The sequence below is a fragment of the Bufo gargarizans genome, chromosome 5 (genome assembly GCF_014858855.1).
Source record: "Bufo gargarizans isolate SCDJY-AF-19 chromosome 5, ASM1485885v1, whole genome shotgun sequence".
NCBI classification, from domain to species: Eukaryota; Metazoa; Chordata; class Amphibia; order Anura; family Bufonidae; genus Bufo; species Bufo gargarizans.
This window is the reverse complement of record NC_058084.1, coordinates 328,097,918-328,121,990: the sequence shown is the minus strand read 5'-3', so window position 1 is coordinate 328,121,990 and position 24,073 is coordinate 328,097,918. Positions and strand designations below refer to the sequence as shown.

The 24,073-nt window shown below is 42.6% G+C and overlaps 1 protein-coding gene across 1 annotated transcript; it reads right to left on the bottom strand.

Moving 5' to 3' along the window:
• Positions 1-1,298: 1,298 nt before the first annotated feature.
• Positions 1,299-9,886, bottom strand: LOC122939013 (transmembrane protein 170B). The gene is made up of 2 exons (XM_044294930.1): positions 9,718-9,886; positions 1,299-4,239 (listed from the first exon to the last, which is right to left on the bottom strand). The coding sequence occupies exons 1-2, from the start codon at positions 9,884-9,886 to the stop codon at positions 4,109-4,111; spliced, it is 300 nt and encodes a 99-aa protein (XP_044150865.1). The 3' UTR covers positions 1,299-4,108.
• Between the last annotated feature and the right edge of the window lie 14,187 nt (positions 9,887-24,073).

The window sequence follows — 24,073 nt, the reverse complement described above, 5'->3', positions numbered from 1 at the left end:
CAATCTTCTAACATGCCTCAGAAGGTTGTCTGAAGCTAACATCAAGAAGGGTCTGTGAGATGGAACATTCGCCTACCACCAGAATGAAGATGATCCTTATGCAGTTCAAAGTGTCATTCCCTTTAGGCTGGGAGATGAATTCATTTTTGTACTCTTTATGGGACTCGGTTACTTTGTTTGGGGAAGAAATCACACACTTGACAATGGCCTTATACATAACATAGGCACCTGCTAACATCCATCTCTCCTGACTCCCATAAACATACACACACACGCTACATAAAATGGAGAGGGTCATTTATTATTCAGAAATATGTCTTAATTAGGCGTATTTCAGGCGCAGATGACCATTGCGCCGCTATCTGCGACTTTGCCTCGCTCACGCCAGGTCTAAAATTGTGGGTGTGGCGTGAAACTCTAGCACAGGGCCTTATTAGGACCGCCGGTCTTAATAAATGTGCCCCAAAATGTTTTTACTAGTTTATTCTTGTATTATAGCCCTGAACTATATTTAAAATTCTACTGAATGTTATTGGAAACTATCAGCAATGCGGTGGGACATTTCATTCCTACTTTACATTACTATACAGAGCAAGTAAGGAATACGCCAGAATGCAAACCTACTTAAAGCAAGCAAAGAATGCAGAATTGCTCTGAACTATATTTTACGGAATAAGTCAGGATCGGTACAAGATGTATAAAACATTTTATGTCATGAAGTGTGAGATATGTAAACCTTATAGTCATGTTCATGGGTGAACATCCACTTTACATAGTTTAGATTTAGGCAATTTTATGTTAGATTAAATACTGGGAGTTATAGCATATAAAACAGGCATTGTTAAACATGCACTTCGAGAACCTCAGAGAGGATATATAGTAAGACTGGCAAATATCATTGTGATATATTAATAGTGCAGAATGCTCATCAGCAAATGTTCCTTACGTTCCAGTATTTAATTTGCTGGATCTATATTATTGCTCCTGCAGAGTCATAGCTGGAGATATCATCTCAGTAAGAGAAAAAAAAATAATGTCAAACAAATCTTTGTTGTTCTCAACCATTTATACCAATTAAAGCTGAAAACAAAAGACATACGGTACTTTTATGAATCAAACCCTTGAGGATAATACTCATATTTCTAATTATCACATCATGTTCTTTACTATGAAAGAAGAAAACTGAAAGTTGTATGTCAACTTATACAGATGTAGAAGAATCATATTTAATGTCAATGTATCAGTGATGAGCCACACAGACGATGCATAATATAAATTGTGCTAGATGTAAACTCAGCTCTGCCGTATCGGTATTACATATCATTTAACAAGTCAGATGATGCAGATTAAGAGTCCCAGCCCTTTATGGTTTTGTACAACTTACGGCACACACAGAAGTACATGGGCTCATACTGTGCCACCATGCGACTCCAGTTTCATACAGAAGTCTATGGACTCTCTCAAGTCCATACAGAATCTGAAAGAAAGATTATTCTACCAAATTCCACAGAATACTGTATTATGGAGACATTCCTTACAGAATACTTCCATAATACGGTGTTGTACTGAAATACCTAACAGGCCACACAGTTTACCTGTGTCTCCGTAGGGGGGAAACACAGGGACTCCATGTGCCTGTAACCATGTGTCGGATTAGCCCCAGTGTGGATCCGTGGAATAGCAAACTGTAAATTTGACAGAAAGATACACTGCGACAGATTTACTAAGCCTTTCAAACATTTTGACAGTGTAAAGATGCACTAGATTTATCACAGTGGCTGATGCTGGATGATAAACGTAGCACACCTTAGGTTGTCCAGTCTAATATTATATCACCTATATCACCTACTAATTCTGGCGCCAGAATTTTGGCACAATTGTCACACCATAAAAGCGTCTAAGACAATAAATGTGTTGCAAGGCATGCGCTCCTAACACATCTTGATTAGTAACTGTGCCCTACTGTATGCAAGTAAGAATGCACCAGAAACCTTAAAGAGGTTGTGCACTGTAATGGTGTTCAGGATAGGTCATCAGTATCAGATCAGCCAGGGTCTGACTACGAGAGGTCTAGATTATAGCGGCTGTGCAGTTTAATTATAACTGCTCATCCCATTCAAGTGAATGGACAAGAAGTTGTAATAACACTGCATTGCTTCTACAAGCTAGAGAGTATCCAGTTAAAGCGTGCCTAACCTTTCAACAAACTTTGCATTAATCAATATTACAGTGCGTGTACATGAGGAATAACACTATTTATGTATCATTTGTATTTGCCATTTTTCTTTTAGCAGTTTTCCCCAATATTTCTAGTTGGCAGTTCTCCTAGAGCTGGTTGGGCACACAGAAAGTAGAGGAGAATCTGCTTCTTAACTTTCTCATACTCATAAAGCACATTAAAAAGAAGAACTAACCTGTATATGTGTGAGAATAAAACACTAGGGCTGAGCTACTTAGCTGCAGCAGTCTTCTTGTTTGTGTGTGTCTCACTCAGCTCAAGTTCATTCATCCCCCTCTCCTCTCCATAGACTTGTATTTACATGTGTAATCTGATCATTCAATGAGCTGCTCTGTCCTGGAAACATTTAGCAAGCCAAAGGACAGAGGGAAAACAACTGATAACTGGAGAAGTAGACATTTCTGTCTGATAAGATACATTACAAAGTTTCTTATGGTTGCTTGTACTATTGATTTATCCAAACCTGTGTGAAAAGTTAGTGACCATTTAAACACTGAGGGGGACACAGCAGTCACACCTTGAAACAGCTGATCGGTGGGGATCTCAAGAGTCAGACCCCGCCAATCTGATATTAATAAACTATGCTGAGGATAGTCCATCCATATCATTACAGCGCACAATCCCTTTAAGTAACTTCCCATGAGATGGGTTGCTGACAGCTTCCTTTCTGGATTGCTCAGAATATATTGGCTAAGGTTCTGTTATTATACCATTTGTTAACTGTGTCTGACGAATGCATTGGCAGATTTAAAATCCATAGGGCCCCATATTAACCAGGCGTATGCCATAAAGGTGTCCTTTTGAAATACACCAGGCCAGTATGTATCAGCAAGCCTTTGTTTCTGCTGTACAGAGCACAGTATAGTAGCCTGCCCTATTATACACTGAGGAATAAAGTGAAAATTTGTTCCTGTCCGGGATACTTTTTTTTTGGGAGCCTACTGGAGACTTCTTTTACTGTTTGCCTATACAGTGGCATACATCTGTTGAGGTATACGTTAGGAAATCCTCCTGACATATACCTTAGACGTACAGTTCAAACGGTATATCAGCAGAGCTTCAGATAGTGGTACTAGCAGTTGGAATTATCAAGATGTTGTATAAAAATGAAATACACAGACTTATGAATCCTATTAGATCCTTAGAACTTAAGTCATGAAATTTTTGTTCTTGCTGGCCAGTACACAAGCCTCAAGGTTCACTGCTAAGTATTTATCACTTTCTAAATGATCATGACATCAATAATCAGCATGTCACCATCTAAGACTAAACTGATAAAAAAAAGACTTACAAAAATAATTTGGCACATATAAGCCTTTCACCATTGCCTTTTATCCACAGCAGTGGTACAGTCTTCTGGGGTCTCCAATGTCAGTGTCCGTATCGCAGAAGAACCTCCTGTAGTGTGTATCCGATGATCAGAATACCCCCAAAAAGATTATGTAACTATTTGGTATCCTAATTAACAAATCTCATCTCGTGTGATATAATGAAATCTCCTGAACAACACTGTACACACTACTGCCATGCTTACAACACTAGAGGACTAGATGACCAGACCAGTTCTGCAAGGTGCGCCTCCCTACAGCATTGTAGAAAATGTACTGCTCCTTGCCTGGGATTGAGGCACATGAGGTGCTTGACATTTTAATAGTGCAACAGCTTAGCAATCGGAAGCCACTTTTTCAGAAGAGATGATCTTCCCTTTAAATGTTAGGTTCTCCTGAGGGTCACTCTTCAACATATCGTTATTTATTACTACACAATGCGTAGTGGTCCGCACTACAACATTATGTATATAATAAAACATGTGCATTTACTTTCCTTCTGAACAGATCCATTCCTTCAAATACTTCCAGTTTGAATGTCTCATAGTGTGGCAAGAACACGTGAGAAGGAGATGATTACAGTCAGCACTGTCTGCCCAACGCCAAACACTAAAGCTTCTAGAGGTGCCATGTTCTTTCCTGCAACTTGATATATGCCTGCAACTGCTGCACCTGTAAAAAAGATAAAGATCACATATTATCAATCAACATAAGAGTAGATGGCTATTCAAACCTTGATCTGTCCTGGAGTGCCTTCTAAGGCGAGAAGCAAGGCCGCTGTATGTAGACCATTTTATATCATCCACTAGCTTTGCATGTTTGCTAGTCTTAGTTATTTATGACAAATCCACAGGATAAGTGTGTAGTCTTTACAGGTCCCACCTCCGGAACACCCACGTCCATCTCCAGAACACCATTCTACCTGGTGACACAGCCACTGTGAATGGACATTTTTGGTTAGCTCCATTCACTTCTATGGGAAATCCAAAAACAGCTGTGCATGCTAGCTTGGCCTAAGTCCAAGTACAACATCTGCATGAAGTCTGTATCTTCTTCCCAGTGTTTACATGGGTTTCCTCCATAGAAGTCAAAAACATACTGATGGATTACTGACCTCCTATGAAATTGTCCTGTCCTTTGAAATGTGTCTGACATAGAGAAAATTAGACTAAGAATCCCACTGAAGATGAGATTGATGATGATGACTGGTAACAATCTCTGCAATGTGGAAGATGTTTGTGCTATAGCATTTATGGGTAATATCTAATTTTATTAATGCATTTAATTTTTTATTTAATAGTTTTTTTGTAATTCATTTTTATTTTTTTATTTAGTTCTGTTTAATTTGGGCAAAAGTTGACGACAATGATTTACAAATAGCATGGACATTTTCTGCAGTTAAGTCAATCTACATGTTTTTTATACATTACAGCAATTTTATTGTTTAAAATCCTTCATTTGTGTGAATTGTGAAACTTTTTAAAGGTCAGAAGACATTACAGAAGCAATTCAGTGTTGCTGAAATCTACTTATTTTTAGAATAGCACTGGGGAAACAGGAATTTTTAAGCTAACGTGTGACTCACCAAGCTCAATTTTAAAAATACTTTCCAGAGTATTACAATCCAATCACTAGTGTATACAATCTTTCTAATCTCTCATTGTGGTTTAGCTACAAATACCAGCTGGCTCCATCTTCCAATGCATTACAGATTTTAGTCCAAAAATTAAGGTATTCACAAATGAGACATATTTGTATTATCAAAGGGGTTATTCAGAAGAAAAAAAATATTTTTCCTTGTGTCCAAAATGTTAAAGGCGTTATCCAAGACTTAAAAAGACATCAGAGAGTGGCCAACCCACTGTGGGGTTTATACTCTCCTGGTCCATGTTGCTGGGTTATGGCTCCTTTGCTCCCTGGCCATCTTAGCAGCTCAATAATGCTCTGGCATCAGCATCCTGTTTATGGGCACTATGTGATCATTGGGTCACGTGCCACACAGGTGGCAGGTCACCACTGTGTCCATTGATTGGCTGCAGCAGTCTCTTGGCGTCCGTCAACAGGATGCTGATGCTAGAACATCATGGAGCTACAGAGACGGCTGTGGAGCAATGGAGCTGGAACCCTGCGGCGCGGACCAGGTAAGTATAAACCCCATCACGGGTCGGGTACACTCTGAGGTCTTTATAAGTCTTGGATTACCCCTTTAAATAACTTACTGATATAATTTATTGATAGAGGGTGCCCCCAATCTCCAGCTGTCAGTGCTGGTCCCTGGCTCCTCCACTTCTGACTCAGTCTCAACATAGAAAAAGAGAATTTCCAGTGTTGTGTGTGTGAAGGGGACTGGCTCATTTTAATAGCTAAGCCAACCTCCTTCAATGTCACGGCCAATGCATTGACAGAGAATAGGGCTTAGCTACTGAAATGAGCCAGTCAACCAGTTGACTTCACACACAGCAATAGTCTCCTATGGAAGTGTCAGGTGCACCTTTCAGAAATAAAGCATATTAACAGTTCAAGCCATTTAACAAGTTAGACACGAGTTAGATATTTTTTTCCTTCTGGATAACCTCTTTATAGGGCCACTCAATGCTGACTGTTAGGGCATGTTGACTGCGGGAGCTTGCAGCTGTGAGACCCAATAACTCCAAAGTGAACAATCTTTCTAAGGTGGATATTTAAAAAAAAAAACATGGCACAATGAATGCTGAATGTTTAAAGGCTATGTATACCTTTGGAGACCATTTTTTTATATTTGCATTTAACTTATTTTTGGCTAAAAATCATATTTCCAATTGGTCTTTATTAAAAATATTGAGCTGTTCAGTCACAAAGGGTTAACAGTTTTTCTAACTGTATGACTGGTACTTTCACTTTGTGCCATAAACCTTATCTCTAAACTACTGAGATGGCGCATGTGGTCACCTCATTAAAAGTAAGGCCTCATGAACACAATCGTATTTTGCATCCATGTCTGATCCTTATCATTTGCGTCTTGCACCCGGACCCATTCATTCTATGGGCCCGCAAAAATACAAAGAGGCAGCATACGGATATCATCTGTGTGCTGTCCGTGTCCGTATCTCCCTTCTGCAAATTACAGAACATGTCCTATTCTTGATAGGAATGAGAAAAATGTGAATTGCACACGGAAGGTGTCTGTAATTTGTGGATCTGTGTTTTTCAGACTGCAATACTGACACATATGTGTGCATGAGGCTTATCTGTGCCTCCTGCCATTGCTCTGTAGTGTCCTGCCATATTATTTATTTTACTAGGTATTTTTTTAACGCTTCATGATCATGACATACATTACAATGCTGTTTCTCTTGTCTGTGCCTGTGATGCTGAAGCAATATGCTAATGAGCTCACATGTGCTCAGGGGTGTTTTCTATTGCTGAAAGTGCCCCATAAGACGTAAAAGTGGTGGAAAATGGCAGTAAATCTTAAAGGGCGAAATACTAATGACAGTTTTCATTATGGAAGCACTCATTAGTACAGTAGGACCAGGGAGAGGTGAATACAGCTCTCCTTGTGCAGGCAGTACTCACTACTCATTGGTCTTCTTCTGCTGGGCCACACATTGTGCTGTGACCTCACGCTGTGTGACGTCGGGTCACAGCAACACGCGGCACGAAGAGCATCCGAAGCAGGAGAGTTAAGTAGATTTTTTTTGTTTGATCTGAGGTCTGATTAATATTGGAGGTCTGATCTGAGGTCTGAATAACATTTGGTGGTCTGATCTAAGGTCTGAATAACATTGGTAGTCGGATGTGAGGGCTGAATAAACTTGGGGGGTCTGATCTGAGGTCTGAAAAACATTGGGGGTCTGATCTAAGCTCTGAATAACATTGGGGGTTTGATTGAGGGGTCTGAATAACATTGTGGGTCTGATCTAAGATCTGAATAATATTGGGGGTCAAATCTGAGGTCTGAATAACATTGAGGGTCTTATCTAAGGTCTGAAAAACATTGGGGGTCTGATCTGAGGTCTGACTAACATTGGGGGTCTGATCTGAGGTCTCAATAACATTGGGGGTTTGATTGAGGGGTCTGATTGGTGGTCTGATATGAGGTCTGAATAAAATTAGGTGTCTGATCTGAGGTCTGAATAACATTAGGGGTCTGAGCTGAGGTCTGATCAACACTGGGGGTATCATGAAAAAAAAATGTTTTCTTATTTTTATCCTCTAAAACCTAGGTGTGTCTTATATGGAGTGAAAAATATAGTAAACACACAATGAAGTTGTGTCCACAATACTCTTAACACAATGTAAAATCTCTATGCCAGATAATGATTGAATGAATATCAATCCATTTGTGAAAACATCCATAAAGCCAGTCAGAAGATGATTGTAACTTCCATGCCTTTACATGTTGCCATCATTAGACCAACCAGACATAGAACTCTAGCAATGATGTGTTCCTTGGCATGACACTGGTGTGACTGTTTTTAGCGTACTATTAGCATATGGGGCATTTCTCTGTCACCTTGACAAACTTTGCATTATGTGTTTTTAGGACTGAGTTTGCTTGTGTGCTATACCTAGAAACAGGAATTTATTATTCATGTTTTCCTGGACATTTATTAATATATTTAAATATATAATGAATTATAAATGCAGATAGGGTTATTATAAGATATTATATTCAGTTTTTTATATAAAGATTACATCAATTTTTTTATGCAGATGTGGTCGCAGTAGATGTTAACCAATCTATGTCACAATAACATTGTTTTTGAAGATACATTCAAGCAACCTAAGGCTACTTTCACACTTGCGGCAGGACGGATCCGACAGGCTGTTCACCATGTCGGATCCGTCCTGCGGCTATTTCGCCGTGCCGCCGGAACGCCGCTCCGTCCCCATTGACTATAATGGGGACGGGGGCGGAGCTCCGAAGCAGCACGGCGGTGCACGGCGAAAGCCGCCGGACTAAAAAGCCTGACATGCAGTAATTTTAGTCCGACGGCCTTTCGCCGTGCACCGCCGTGCTGCCCCGGAGCTCCGCCCCCATCCCCATTATAGTCAATGGGGACGGAGCGGCGGTCCGGCGGCACGGCGAAATAGCCGCAGGACGGATCCGACATGGTGACCAGCCTGTCGGATCCGTCCTGCCGCAAGTGTGAAAGTAGCCTTAGAAGACTAAAGGTAAGACCTTGTTATGGTATTAACAGACTTTACTGTTCCTTACATGTCCCGAAATAAGCATTTATATTACCCAGAGCTTTTTGTTGTTTTAAACGTGGTGATTTAATGACCGTTGTTGTGAAGGTTATGATCCTACTGCCTTTAGCAACCAATCCATCAGATGCTTGTTCACAACCACAATGGCATAGTCTGCTATACCATTCTTTCGTGTAGAAAAATAGGGACCTGATGGGAACTTGAGGGGGCCATTTTAAGTCCTCATGCACACGACCATCTGCAAACCACAGATCCCAGGCAAATGCATGCCACCATTTTCTTTCGTAAAACAGACAAGAAAAGGACAGGACTGCGGGACTGCGGTATGGACAGACAGATGTGGACACACTGTGGCATGAGGCCAAGTCAATGGGATCTGTCATCCATCATAATCGAAGCTAAAATACTAGAAATAAATGCAAAAGCTCAATTATGCATTTCTCATGTTTAAAGGGGTTTTCTGGTTTAGAAAGCCTATTATCAATTACCCTTCTCATCTATTCTGAAATAGAATGAACCAAACAATGCTATTCTTAGAAGAGAATTTTGCATTAATAGAGGGGAGTCATTTGTTGAGAAAAAAGTAAGTATAATATCAGTCTCTTTCTGGAGAACCTGGCACATCTGTGCATTATATGGATAGGCTGTTGGTTTCAGTAGAGACTTCATTTCGCCATGTGGTAGCACAGCAGGAATACTGAACACTTTCTACAGAATCCCCCAACCAGATGGCAGCTGATCACTGGGGTTTCCAACAACGGAGACCTTTTGATAAATCTATCTTCAGGAGATGGACCCAAGTGACTGTCCAAAGTGCCCAGTCTTATGTCTTTTCTAGACTAAACTCTGCCTTGGCTATAAAAGCAAATACAGTACAATTCATGAAAATTGTGGTTCAGCATTTTACGTTATTAATAATCCCCAATGTGTAATCTGTGCCTACATTATAACACTTACTAGTTATCATTGCTCCGGTGACAGACGCCAGGAACCCAATGCTGACCAGCACCACACATATCAGCCTCCCCTGTTTGTGCCTCTGTAGCATGACGAACATCAGAACTCCTGCTGCTCCATGGACAAAGAGGGAGGAGAAGAGGGCCCATAGGAAAACCCAATACCACATCTCTGAAAGAACAGCAAGAGGTTATTCAGCAAGAGTCTGAAGATGTCTTTTTCTACAAGATATATATTTAAGGCCTCATGCACAATACCGTATGTATTTTGCAGTCTGCAATCCGTGGATATGCAAAATACGGATACCGGGCGGGTGCATCCACCGATTACCGCGGTCCCCATTATCAAAATGCCTATCCTTGTCCACAAAACAGAAAACAATAGGTCATCTTTTTGTGACCCCTTTGAAATTAATGGGTCCGCATCTAATCTGCAGAAAATGCGGATCAGATATTGAGAAAATTTATAGTCATGTGCATGAGGCCTTAAAGGGCTTCTGTCAGCCCACTAAACCGTTATTTTTTTTTTGTTAATAATAATCCCTATACTGCGAGCTCTGCATACATAAGCTAAATATTCATTTTGGTTCAGTAGAATTTGATAAAAATCTATTTTTATAATATGTAAATTACCTTGCCACCAGCAAGTAGGGCGGCTACTTGCTGGTAGCAGCCGCATCCTCCGATCCTAATGACGCCCCCTCCGCATTGTGATTGACAGGGCCAGGGAACGGAATCGTTCTCTGCTGGCCCTGTTTGAATTCCAAATCTCGCGCCTGCGCCGTACCTGTCTTTAATTGGCGCAGGCGCACTGAGAGGCGGCTCCATCCTCAATGCGCCTGCGCCGGGTGTAGATGTGACGTCATCGGCGCAGGCGCATTGAGGATGGAGCGGCTGAGAGAGCGGCCGCCTCTCAGTGCTCCTGCGCCGATTAAAGACAGGTACCGCGCAGGCGCGAGATTTGGAATTCAAACAGGGCCAGCAGAGAACGATTCCGTTCCCTGGCCCTGTCAATCACATTCCACACATTCCACTTAAACAATCCTGAGGGCTAGTAGGGACCCCTAGGCATCCGGTGTATGAGTCCTCCCACCTTCAGGGTTGACTCATATGGATAGGAGTCAGGGTCAGTTTAGGGACGCGATAGGAGGTGACCTGCTCCCTAATACTATCGTCCTGGTCAAGCAGCACATAACATCATCTGGCATCGCACGGCTGAGGGTTTTCCCCATCCTTAGCCGTGACAGTATGACCACAAGGGTGGCCCTCACTGGCAGATGGTATTCACAGGAGGCTGCTCCAGCTAAGCATGGCTGAAGCAACCCCCAGACATGTGCTACACACTGAGGCTTTATAGGCCCAAGTAGCCACACCCAACAAACACAACCAGAGCACACACACACACTGGGAAGGGAGTTAACCCTTCCAGCACCAGGGAAGGGAAACACAAATTAAAGGGGAAGTGAACAACCCAAGAACACACTGTGGCTGTTGCCGCAGGCAACGACATGGGTGGCAACCATGTCCTGGGAGTCAGCCCGAAGGCCGGGACACTGCCACCACATGTACACAATACAACCAAACGTTGCCACGGGCAACCACAGTGAAGGGAAGATGTCAGTGCACACCAAACATAAAATAGAGTGCACACCAGACATACAAAAGTGCATAAATACACGCACACAACTCCAAGGCAACCGCACACATACCTGTTGTCCGCAGCAACCGCACCTGAGGCAAACAACAAAATGCCTCCAGCTGTGGTTGACACAACAACCCAAACCACGGGCAACTGTATGCAGCTCCCAAGGAGTCACGGCCATAAACATGGTCGTGACAGGTAAAAGATCATGTGACGGACCATGTGATGACCGGAGTGAGGTCACCACAGGTCCTTTTCCTGCACACAGCAAAAAAGAAGACAGAAGAGAAGCCGGGCTGCGCGATCAAGTGGATTAAGGTGAGTTAAATTTTTTTACATTTTTTTTAACCCCTCCAGCGCTATTGTACTATGCATTCTGTATTCATTCTGTAACAATGTTATAAGGGAAAATAATAATGATCGGGTCTCCATCCCGATAGTCTCCTAGCAACCGTGCGTGAAAATTGCACCGCATCCGCACTTGCTTGCGGATGCTTGCGATTTTCACGCAACCCCATTCATTTCTATGGGGCCTGCGTTACGTGAAAAACGCACAAAGAGGAGCATGCTGCAATTTTCACGCAACGCAAAAGTGATGCGTGAAAATCACCACATGCACAGCCCCATAGAAATTAATGGGTCAGGATTCAGTGCGGGTGCAATGCGTTCAACTCACGCATCGCATCCGCACAGAATACTCGCCCGTGTGAAAGGGGCCTTAGAAGTAAATCTTGAAATTTCTCAGAAATTTTCAAAAACCTACTTTTTAAGGACCAGTTCAGGTCTGAAGTCACTTTGTGAGGCTTACATAATAGAAACCACCCAAAAATGACCCTATTCTAGAAACTACACCCCTCAAGGTATTCAAAACTGATTTTACAAACGTTGTTAACTATTTAGGTGTTCCACAAGAATCAATGGAAAATAGAGATACAATTTCAGAATTTCACTTTTTTGGCAGATTTTCCATTTTAATATTTTTTTTTCCAGTTACAAAGCAAGGGTTAACAGCCAAACAAAACTCCATATGTATGGCCCTGATTCTGTAGTTTACAGAAACACCCCATATGTGGTCGTAAACTGCTGTACGGGCACACGGCAGGGCGCAGAAGGAAAGGAATGCCATACGGTTTTGCTGGACTGTTTTTTTGACACCATGTCCCATTTGAAGCCCCTCTGATGCACCCCTAGAGTAGAAACTCCAAAAAAGTGACCCTATTTTAGAAACTACGGGATAGGGTGGAAGTTTTGTTGGTACTAGTTTAGGATACATATGATTTTTGGTTGCTCTATATTATACTTTTTGTGAGGCAAGGTAACAAGAAATAGCTGTTTTGGCAGCATATTTTTTTTGTTATTTACAACATTCATCTGACAGGTTAGACCATGTGGTATTTTTAAAGAACAGGTTGTCACGGACGCGGCGATACCTAATATGTATACAATTTGTTTTATTTATGTATGTTTTACACAATGATTTCATTTTTGAAACAAAAAAAATCATGTTTTAGTGTCTCCATAGTTTGAGAGCCATAGTTTTTTCAGTTTTTGGGCAATTATCTTAGGTAGGGTCTCATTTGTTGCAGGATGAGATGACGGTTTGATTGGCACTATTTTGGGGTGCATATTACTTTTTGATCACTTGCTATTACCCTTTTTGTGATGTAAGATGACAAAAAATTGCTTTTTTTACACCGTTTTTATTTTTATCTTTTTACAGTGTTCATCTGAGGGGTTAGGTCATGTGATAATTTTATAGAGCCGGTCAATCCGGACGCGGCAATACCTAATATGTATACTTTTTTTTATTTATGTAAGTTTTACACAATGACTTCATTTTTGAAACAAAATAAATCATGTTTTAGTGTTTCCATAGTCTAAGAGCCATAGTTTTTTCAGTTTTTGGGCGATTATCTTGGGTAGGATATGATTTTTGAGGGATGAGATGACGGTTTGATTGGCACAATTTTGGGGTGCATATGACTTTTTGATCGTTTGCTATTACACTTTTTGTGATGTAAGGTAACAAAAAATGGTTTATTTAGCACAGTTTTTATTTTTTACGGTGTTCATCTGAGGGGTTAGGTCATGTGATATTTTTATAAAGCCGGTCGATACAGACGCGGCGATACCTAATATGTATACTTTTTTTTATTTAGGTAAGTTTTACACAATAACAGCTTTTTTTAAAACAAAAAAATTATGTTTTAGTATCTCCATATTCTGTATTGGAATGCATTGGCTGTATGAGTAATACTGTGTGTATTACTCATACAGCTTCCGGCCTGTGAGATCGAGGGGGCTGGATCTCACAGGCTCGTCACAGGAAGGCAGCGCCGATGCCTCAGGAAGGCATTGCGCTGCCTTCCATGCCATCGGGCCCCCCTACAGCCGAAACGGGGACCCGATGGCACCACCGCCGCACGAAATATGAAAAGCCGCAAACCGCAGGTCTAAATTATACTAGGACATCAGGGCGTACCTGTACGCCCTGTGTCCTAAAGAGGTTAAAGAAGCTTATTCTCTGACCTGTTAGAAAGGTACATGATCTAAACTGTAGTGAAGGTAAACTTCTTACCAGAGAATGTATTTGTGAGTTATAACCTCCCTTCTGATCCTCAGCTGTGCCATGTGACCAGTACTCTGACTTTCCAAATAACACAGCATCTTACGCGTGGACAGGAAGCCATTTCATCTATGTATATAGCAGCCTATAGCAGCCTCAATGTTCGTGTAATAGAAATGAAAAGAGAAGTAACTAACTTCCTGTCCTGTGTCAGTTGGAAATAAGAGAGTTGGTCAGAAGGGAGGGGACAGCTCACAAACAGTCACTGGCAAGAATAAAAATTGTTGTTGGTGTGCTACTTTTTTCAATTGGTCTTTATTAAAAATATTCAGCAGCTTTGTCATAAAGGGTTAACTTCTGCCTAGCTGTAGAAATTGTACTTTCACTTTGTGTCATCTAATAACCCTTATCTCTAAATTACTAAGAGGTCAAAAACACTTATTTAACCCACATTCTTATCAGTAAGATAAGAACTGAGCTATAATAAATGTCTATAGGGTCAGAGATCAGGAGCCATCAGATGTGCTTCTTGGTGGAACACAAAAAAAGCACAAAGCATGCTTTTAGAGAATCTCAAGGATGTACAGAGAAAGGGGCTAAAAAAAAGACCAATTGAAGAAATGATTTTGAGCTCAAAATGAGTACAATGCAATAATGAAAAAATTTGTTTTTTTAACACAAGGTACCCACATAACAGTGGAAAACATCTCAATCACTACATCTTTTCAGAGTGCTTTAAATAGAGGTGCAGAACATGCAATGAGAATTTATGTACTAAAATATTTTCTGATGTATGGCATATCCACAGGATGCCACAAATATCTGATAGATGGTGGTTTCACCTCTGGGACCCCCGCCTACCAGTAGAATAGTGGTTCCCTGACCTATGGTATATATGCAATGGCAGGCAGTGGCAATGGCATCAAGGAGGAGATTATGGCTATGTTCCCTTTATATAATGGAAGTCACAGTGCTCTCCTGGATCTGTTGCATGATGAATTGGCACTGACTGACTTTTCCTGAGGTCTGTCTGGTTCTGCTGAGAGGCCTGTCTTTTTGACAGGCGAAATAGCCATGCATGCCTTTAGAGGTGACAGGTCCCCTTTAATCGAAAGATGGCTCTCTCTGTTAGCAGCTACAGAAACAGCCAAATGCAGCCACCTCTCCTTTGATGCCTTGTTCACATTTCCGTGTACGGTATGTTTGAGGTCTGTGGAAAATCCGTCCATGTTTCCTCCATAAAGTGTTTGGTCCATGTGTCCACTTTTTGCCCTCCATGTGGACACTGTTCGGCTGAAAATTAATTTCCAGAGCATCTCCTACCAGTGGTCAGAGATAAACGGACCAAACATGGATGCCATCCGTGTTCTGTCAGTGGTTTTTCATGCACCCATCGACTTCAATGTTTTTTTTTTTGGTCCGTTTCACAGACCAAAGTAGTGCAAGTCACAATGATTTTTTCCCTGATCCACAGTGATGTATGAACAAACACATTTAGGCCTCATGCACACGACCATTGTGTGTTTTGCGAATGGCGTCCGTGTGCGTTCTGCAATTTGCGGAACGGCACGGACAGCCATTGATATAACTGCCTATTCTCTTCTGCAAAACGGACAAGAATAGGACAGGTTATATTTTTTTTGCGGACCACGGAACAGAGCAACGGATGCAGACAGCACACGAAGTCCGCATCCAAGCCGCAAAAACTGTGGCTTGGATGCGGACCAAAACAACGGTTGTGTGCATGAGGCCTTAGGCTAGGGCTACACTGCAACACGTGTTGTGCAACTTCTTGTCGCAGAAAAGTCGTGCAACATTTTTTATACTGATAGTGAATGGTCTTGTACTGCGAAATATTGCGACTGCAGACAGTCGAAAATTCTGTGCAAATGTCGTGCCGCAGACACGTCACAGTGTAGTTTTTCCCTTTATGTTACGCAACTTTGCGTGACACATGTGGCAGTGTAGCCCTAGCCTAAAAGTCAATGGGTACATGTGTTGTCCATGGGAAACACAGACAGCATACGTTTGTGATTCACTGAAGTGTGAATTAGACCTTAGTCTCACTGTGGATGCAGATGTGGTCACCTTTGCTTGCAGAGCAGGCATAACTAGGCTACTAATGCTTGATCTAATTAATTTGAGAAAAACTGCTAGAATCGGTAACTAAGTTCAGAAATATACCATGTGTGATCCTGTGGCTGCTCAAAAGTAATCAGCACAATAGATTTAGAACATCAAAATTCTGGGGGTCATTTATTAACCAGAAATACGCCTATACTAGGCGTATTTCTGGCGCAAACTAAGGCCTTTGCGCTGCAATCTGCAACTTCACCCCACTTACGCTACGTCTAAAAAAGTAGGCGTGGCATGGGTGGGGAAGGTGATGGGCCACGAGCTTCTTCTAATTTACAATTTTCTACGCCTGATTTAGGAGTAGAAAATAGTCTAAATGTAAGACAGCTAGGAAGCCTGCGTCTCCACATAACTTTAGCACTTCCTTCAGCAGCGCAAGCACAATTAATACCGGCATCTAAGTGGCCGGTCTTAAAGGGGTTCTCCGGTAATTAAGAAAATTAAAATACGTAAATATTCCTTTTATTATAAAAATATTCCCAAATACCTTTCATTAGTTATAATGGCTCGTTTTGTCTAGGGAGCATTCATTAGGAGAAATAAAATGGCCGCCGTCCTATTAGTACACACAAGACCTGTCCTAATCACACAAAAGGACAAGTTACTTCACAGCAGTGAGATAAAGAACTGCTTCATCCACTTATCCTACTTGTCAGGGATTATGGTCCTGAATACAGCTGATAAGATCTTCAGCTGAATCTCTGTGGGAATGGAGTTCATGAGGAGACATGAAGTACAGAGAGGACAGACAGGACAGACTGTGGTGATGTGGGACTGTGGTAATGGAGACTGCAGACAAGTGCTGCTGCTCATTAGCCACATCTGCTCATGAACTCCATTAAAGGTTAAGTTTTAAATTGATCACTTATCTCAATTTTCTGTATGACTCAGGTGGTCTAGATTTGTCATCTATATTGTTATATACATATTGTATCTTTCTGGCATGGCAGGTTTTTTGACTGTTGTCCTTAACACAGACACATGGTTTGATGAGGCGAGGGAGGTTTTCTCGGACAAGTCGTATGTGCAAAAAAAGTTCACTCCCTCCTTTAAAACTGCTTTTAAAGAGTTAAATAAATTATATAAAAAATATCTCTCTATCTGGTGGGAAGTGCAAAGTCTGGATAACTATATAAAACATGGCATTGTTCCGAGGGGTTTAAGAATTTCACTTACCCCTGTTAACAGACAGAGGAGGCCCGGTTTTGGTAACCAGTGGGAACAATTAGCCACCGCCAGCTCACTTAAATTTATGAGTCTGCTGCTTGAGGAGGAGATGATCAATCTTGAAAGTCTTGGAGAAAGACTGAAAGCTCAGATTGAAGTTACAAAAACCTTTACCCAAGACTCTGACTTCAATAATAAAGAAAAACAATTGCAGGCTTCCATAGAAAAGTATCAATTCTACCTTAGAGAACGGAAGCACAGGCAATTTACCAAAGACCTTGCTGAATTTAAAGAGAACAAGGCGTACTCTGTTCTCAAGGAGAAGGTCACTGTCAGAGAGGTGGTTTCGGAATTGTCTACCACTGAGACCGACCTCTCAGACAGCGAACGTGAGCAAATAAGCACATCCACTAGGAGAAACAAAAACCCATATAGAAGGGGTAGGGGGAGAGGGGGTAGAGGTAAAGGACAATCACAGAGTTTTTTAGATCAAGCGACCCCATACCCCTTGAGAAACAGATCCAGGACACGGAAACAACAGGCCCCGAAGTAATTAGCTTATCTCATAGAACATTGAATTGTACCAAAATGACTGTCCTCAGTAAAGGTTTATCCTTCGTTCCCACACGCCGCTTTGATGCCTTCACCTTGACTAAAGATTTACATCTTTTCATCCGTAAACTCAGGTGGCACAAATTTTAATAAAATATGGATGAGCGTCAGTGCCAGGAACTGGGGATTCCTTTAAGTCTATTGTCTGACGTTAGGTTGCTACACAGTTTGGAGGAAACAGATGGTGGTTCAACTGGTGTGGGTCCATTCACCACACTCAGAAATAAAAGCACTAAGATGCCTCCCTCCAGTGATATATATTGTCTGGATGTTTTCCTCCAACTTGTGTCTGCAGACCTAAAAAAAAGTGTCACCATTCCCCCTGTCTAATAACTGTACTAAGGAGGAATGGGAGGCCATTACTGCCCTTAAAAATGACCCTTCGATCACTGTGAAACCCTCCAATAAAGGGGGTAACACAGTGATCATGGATTTCGTTGACTATAGAGCTATGTGTGAGCAGATTCTACGGGATAAAAATAGTTATAAAATATTACTATCAAATCCGACCGAACCGTACCTGTTAGAACTCAGTGACATCCTTCAGGATGCGAGAATTAAAAAGTTAATTTCCGCGGAGGACTTTCTGTACCCTAAATACACAGTGAATGCTACATTCTATAGCCTGCCGAAGGTCCACAAGGGGACGACTCCCCTAAAAGGGAGGCCAATTGTCTCTGGGGTTGGATGTATCAGCCAGGATCTTGGGGTATATATAGACAAAATCCTAATGCCCTTCGTAGTGTCCCTGCCATCATATGTCAGGGACACTATGAACCTGCTTAAGAGACTAGACGGTGTCACCATCGAGGCTCTGGCCATCTTAGGGAGCATAGATGTTGAAGCTTTATATTCATCTATTCCACATGCAGCTGGACTTAAAGTAGTAGGTTATTTCCTCAGCATGAGGGGCTGTCAAGTACTCTATACATAACGATTTTGTTTTGAGACTTCTTGAGTACCTGCTCACGCATTATTTCTTTCTTTTTGGTACAAAGCTTTACCACCAGCTCAGGGGCACGGCGATGGGTTGTTCTTGCGCACCACCCTACGCTAATTTGCTCCTGGGCTGGGAAACAACCAGTGTTTTCTCTAATGAAATGTCGTCGAGTACCGGGCCTATAGCCTTGTGGGCCCGTTATATCGATGACATTTTTGTCATCTGGAACGACACCAAATCATATTTTTCAGGCTTTGTGGATGAGCTAAATAGCAACAATATAGGACTCCGATTTACACATAAGTCCAATCCAAATACTCTCCCCTTCCTTGACATCTCTATCTCTAGAAAGGGTACTGATGAATTGTCAACTACCATTTTTAGGAAACCCACTTCCACCAACTCGGTCCTACACCAATGATTTTTATACCAGATCCAGCCGAAACGGAAGCATCTGGATGTATTAAATGGCACAGATCTGCTTAATTCCGGTTTTGAGACCCGCTGCTGGATCTCAAAACCAGAAATACTAACGAGTATGTGAAAGTAATAAACTCACAAGTCTACCAGACCCCTCAGCTGAGAAATCTTTCGAATTCAATAAGTATTATGCATTTTTGTACTTCCCGCCTTTTATGCAAATTAACATAAAAGAGTCATATCTTACTTGTGTGAGCAGAGAAGAGTCATATTTTCAAGCTCTGACTCATCTCAGGTTAATTTGCATATGTATCAAATCTGTTTTTTTACACAATAAAAGCACACAGAGCTATGGGGACTGGGTATTGCGGATGTGCTAGCGGCCATCTAGCAACCCATGTCCTCAGCTCTATACCCAAAATCCAGGTGACAGGTTCCCTTTAAAAGAAAATGGATAGAAAGACAACTGGCACTCACTATGTGGGTCACATCAAAAGCATTTAATAGCCACTAGCTCAGCAATGGAGATTAAGCGGCAAAAATAATACAACATATAATAAAACGATCTGATAAAATACAATATCCGGAAATATCAATCACATAAAAAAAAATATATATATAAAATATAGACAGCAGTCCACTGGTGGTAGAACCCTATATGAAAAGAGTCCTTTATATATTGCACGGCTTGATAAATAGGATATCCTATAGCCTAAATATAATTCCAATATTGCACCTGTGTGATCTTTATGAACAGATTCTGTGGTAGCGATAACCACAATGTCCCTTTAGATGCAAGATATGGACATCCACTTGATGTTTAGAGCAATGTCCCTTTAAATGCAGGTAATACTATCGCAAAGTTCGTCTGTTAATTACCCTTTCACCGCAAAGAATGCAATTCAGACCTTGTGGAGTGTTGAGGACCTTAATGTCTTCAGGTGCTCAATGCTGTGGGGAAATTCGCTTACCGGTATGCAACCAGAGTATCCGGCAATCCCGTTGTTCAGCTTACTGCACCGCTCGGCTGCATTCGCTTCCGGCGTCCTCAGTCCTCGATGTCTGTCACGTGATCTCTCCCGAAGTATCGCGGGACTTGGTATCTTTGTTGCGGTCTTCCAGTGAGATGATACTCACACTTAGATGAAAGAATGGAGCGCTCCAAATTCAATGCGATGATTTAAATGATCTCACTCATATCCGGATTTTAACTTAACGCAGGGATATAACGCCAGACGCGTTTCGGGGACTTCCCTCCCCTTCCTCAGTGGCTATATCTCTGCTGACACATCACTTCCTTTTATATTGCCACAGGTACTTTCAAAACCTGGACTGGAATATCTTTTTCATGTGTTGCGATTTTAATGCGTTTTTCATGCGGTTTTTCCGCAACAGATGCATTTTTTCTGTATCTTCATCATATTGCTATCAACAGTGCTTGCAATGAAGGAAACATTGCTACCAGGTTGCTTTCTATTAATAAATATACATAATGTAAAAATATATATAAAAACCTCAATTAAAAATCCGTATATATATGGCACAAGTGATATAAATTTTTAAAGTCCTTTGGGGCTCAAACAGAATAATCATCATCATAATCACATATTCCCCTTTGCAATTCTAACTGTTCGGAGCGATTCAATATTGAATCGCTCCGAACAGTTAGAATTGCAAAGGGGAATATGTGAGACAGCTGTAATGTTTTGTGGTCCACAAATTGCTGATCTGCAAAACATGGATACCGGCCGTGTGTGTTCCGCATTTTGTGGACTTACCATTACAGATGGGCTTGCGGTTCGCCCGGCGGTCGTTTCGCGGCAAACTTTGCACGTTCTCGTTTCGCCGTACATGCGAACATATGGCGATATCCACCGGCGCCATATTCTTTTGCATTGCACCGAACTATGACCCATGACACATCCATCAGGTGAGACAGGACAGCCAATTGATAAGTTTCAGCACATGGACACACCCTATCACAGAAGCCGATCTGGCAACCATTTTACAGTGTTTTGCCAGTGTAGAGAGAGGTTGCTTTGTGGAGCAAGGACAGGCTGTTAGGGACACCAAACGCTAGCTTATAGGGCCACAAAAGTCCTTTTAAGGACTGGTATAGGTGTGCTATCAATAGGTGTGACATACTGAGGGGTGTGATATACTTAGAATATACTTGCTAACATAGAAAGTATATTATAGTGCATTTGTATTGTGCAGCAGTTGTGTGCAGTTTTGCTGTAATACCGCAGCTATACAGATGGACAAAAGCTATTGGAACAACTAACTGCAACGGGTGTGATATAGCTGTTGCCCCCCAAAAAAACTGATTGAGGGGTGTGATATACCTTCTTCCACAAAATACTGATTGAGGGCTGCGATATACCTGTTGCCCCAAATAAACAGGGTGGTGTGATATAACCGTTGTGGCAAAAAAATTATTGAGGGGTGTGATATACCTGCTTCCACAAAATACTGATTAAGGGGTTTGATATACCTGCTTCCACCAAATATTGATTGAGGCCTGCGATATACCTGCTTCCACAAAATACTGATTAAGGGGATTGATATACCTGCTGCCACCAAATATTGATTGAGGCCTGCAATATACCTGCTTCCACAAAATACTGATTAAGGGGATTGATATACCTGCTTCCACCAAATATTGATTGAGGCCTGCGAGATACTTATTCCACAAAATACTGATTAAGGGGTTTGATATACCTGCTTCCTCAAAATTTTGATTGAGGCCTGCGATATACCTGCTTCCACAAAATACTTAAGGGGTTTGATATACCTGTTAACATCAAATATTGATTGAGGCCTGCAATATACCTGCTTGCACAAAAACTGCTCTTCTCTAGGGACTTAGGCACAGGGTCATTTTGAAAATGACAGGCAGAGGAAGAGGCAGGCCGTTCCGCAGGGGTGGCAGGGGTCGGGCAGGTGCACCAGGCCGAAGCTTAAGTGGGAAGTTGGTGAAGGAGCGTGCTATTACTTCAAAGGATGCACCAGAGTTAGTTTAGGGTCTCATTCAGCCTTCTGCACCCTCCTCATCCTCTGTATCAGCACCCTCCTCACTCTCTGCTGTGTGTACCCCCAAAGACACCACCACCATAGCCCCTCCACTCGAGTCAGAAGAATTATTTTCCTATCCATTCCCAGACCTTACCGATGCGCAGCCATTATTCACATCAGATGAGGAAGAGGAGGTAGAAACGGCGGCCACCCAGCGGTCTGACGACAGTACCCAGATCAGTCCAAGGAGGGAGGTCCCCGCTGTTGCTGCCTACTCTGAGATCTCTAATGTCAGTGGTGGTGAAGGTGCCGATGATGATGTGTCGATGGACGTCACGTGGGTGCCCACAAGAGAGGAAGAGGAGGGGAGTTCAGAGGGAGAGACAAAGCAGCAGAGAGCAAGAAAGGAGGAGAAGCAGAAAGAGTTTGCAGGGCACAGGAGGCGAAAAGCAAACTGCAAATGTATCTGGAGCGAGCCATCTACCATGCACGGTCACATCTGGCGCTCCCAGGACGCCGGCACATGGCTCCGCAGTGTGGGCTTTTTTTTAACGTGTCAGCTGCTGCCATTAGTGTTGCCATCTGCAGCCTGTGTCAACACATAAGTCTTGGTAAGCCCAACACTCACCTAGGGACAACTGCCTTATAAAGGCACCTGGCCTACCAATATTTCTCCCAGAAGGGCATCCCAGAGCTTTATGGCCACGTTCAGCGGCAAGTGAATAAATCTCTGGCACACAGTGTCGGTGCCAAGATACATCTGACTACAGACACCTGGTCTAGCAAACACGGGCAGGGAAGCTACATAACTTTTACTGCCCACTTGGTGAACCTTCTGACAGCCTTCAAGCATGTAACCCGTGGCTCCCGTGTGGATTTGGTGTTACCGCCATGCCTGCCTCTTCTTCTTCTCCTCCTACTCCATCCTCCGTCTCCTCCTCGGCTGACTCCTCATTTTCCACTGCTACCGCCTTTTCCGCTGTGCCCCCCCAAGCTCCCCAGAACCCATTTCGACATGCCAGGTGAGACTTTGTCATGCTGTGCTGCGGCTGTTGTGCCTGGAAGCCAAGAGCCACACTGGTCCTGCACTGCTTTCAGCTCTGCGGTCACAGGCCGATCAGTGGCTAACCCTGCTCAATTTGACAGTTGGTAAAGTGGTGTGCGACAACGGTGCCAATCTGCTAAGAGCTCTGAAACACAGCAAAATAACACACGTCCTGTACATGGCACACGTCCTGAACTTAGTCGTGCAGCGATTCGTTGCCAAATACCCCGGGGTCCAGGACGTCTTGCGGCAGGCCAGAAAAATCCCTAGCCATTTTAGAAGATCCAGCAGTAACGTGCCGTTAACTACTACCTGTACGAACTCTGCAGCAGGACAGGTTCTGGGGAGCTTGGTTTCTTATTACCGCGACAGTCGCTGCTCATGGGCGACGCATGCAGACTTCTGCGGCCATTTGATGAGATCACCAAACTGGTCAGTCGCAGCCAGAGCGCCATCAGTGACATTGTACTTTATGCCTTCTTTCTGGAGCATGCATTGCTTTGTGTCATTGATCAAGCCGTCGAGGAGCAGGAGGATGAGGATGTCGCAATGCTGAATGAATTTCCAGGGGGGCTACTCCATCTGAGACAAGTCAGCAGGAGTCTGAAGAAGAGTCAGAGGAGGATGGTGGCTGGGGGAGGAGGAGGAGGAGCAGCAAGATGAGCAGGCTTTGAGGGTTGATTTTAAACTTTTCGGGGATCCCTGGTGTTGTCCGTGGATGGGGGAGGAGACCAAGGACGACATTCTCCTGGGTGATGAGCAGGAGCCAGGGCGCTCCACCGCTTCCAAGTTAGTGCAAAAGCATACAGCGCAA

Bases quoted from the DNA above. Each gene is read 5' to 3' on its own strand.
- LOC122939013 (XM_044294930.1), bottom strand. From the start codon at position 9,886: ATGTGGTATTGGGTTTTCCTATGGGCCCTCTTCTCCTCCCTCTTTGTC. The intron at 4,240-9,717 runs GTAAGTGTTATA...TCTTTTTTACAG, and splicing joins CACCGGAGCAATGATAACTA to GTGCAGCAGTTGCAGGCATA.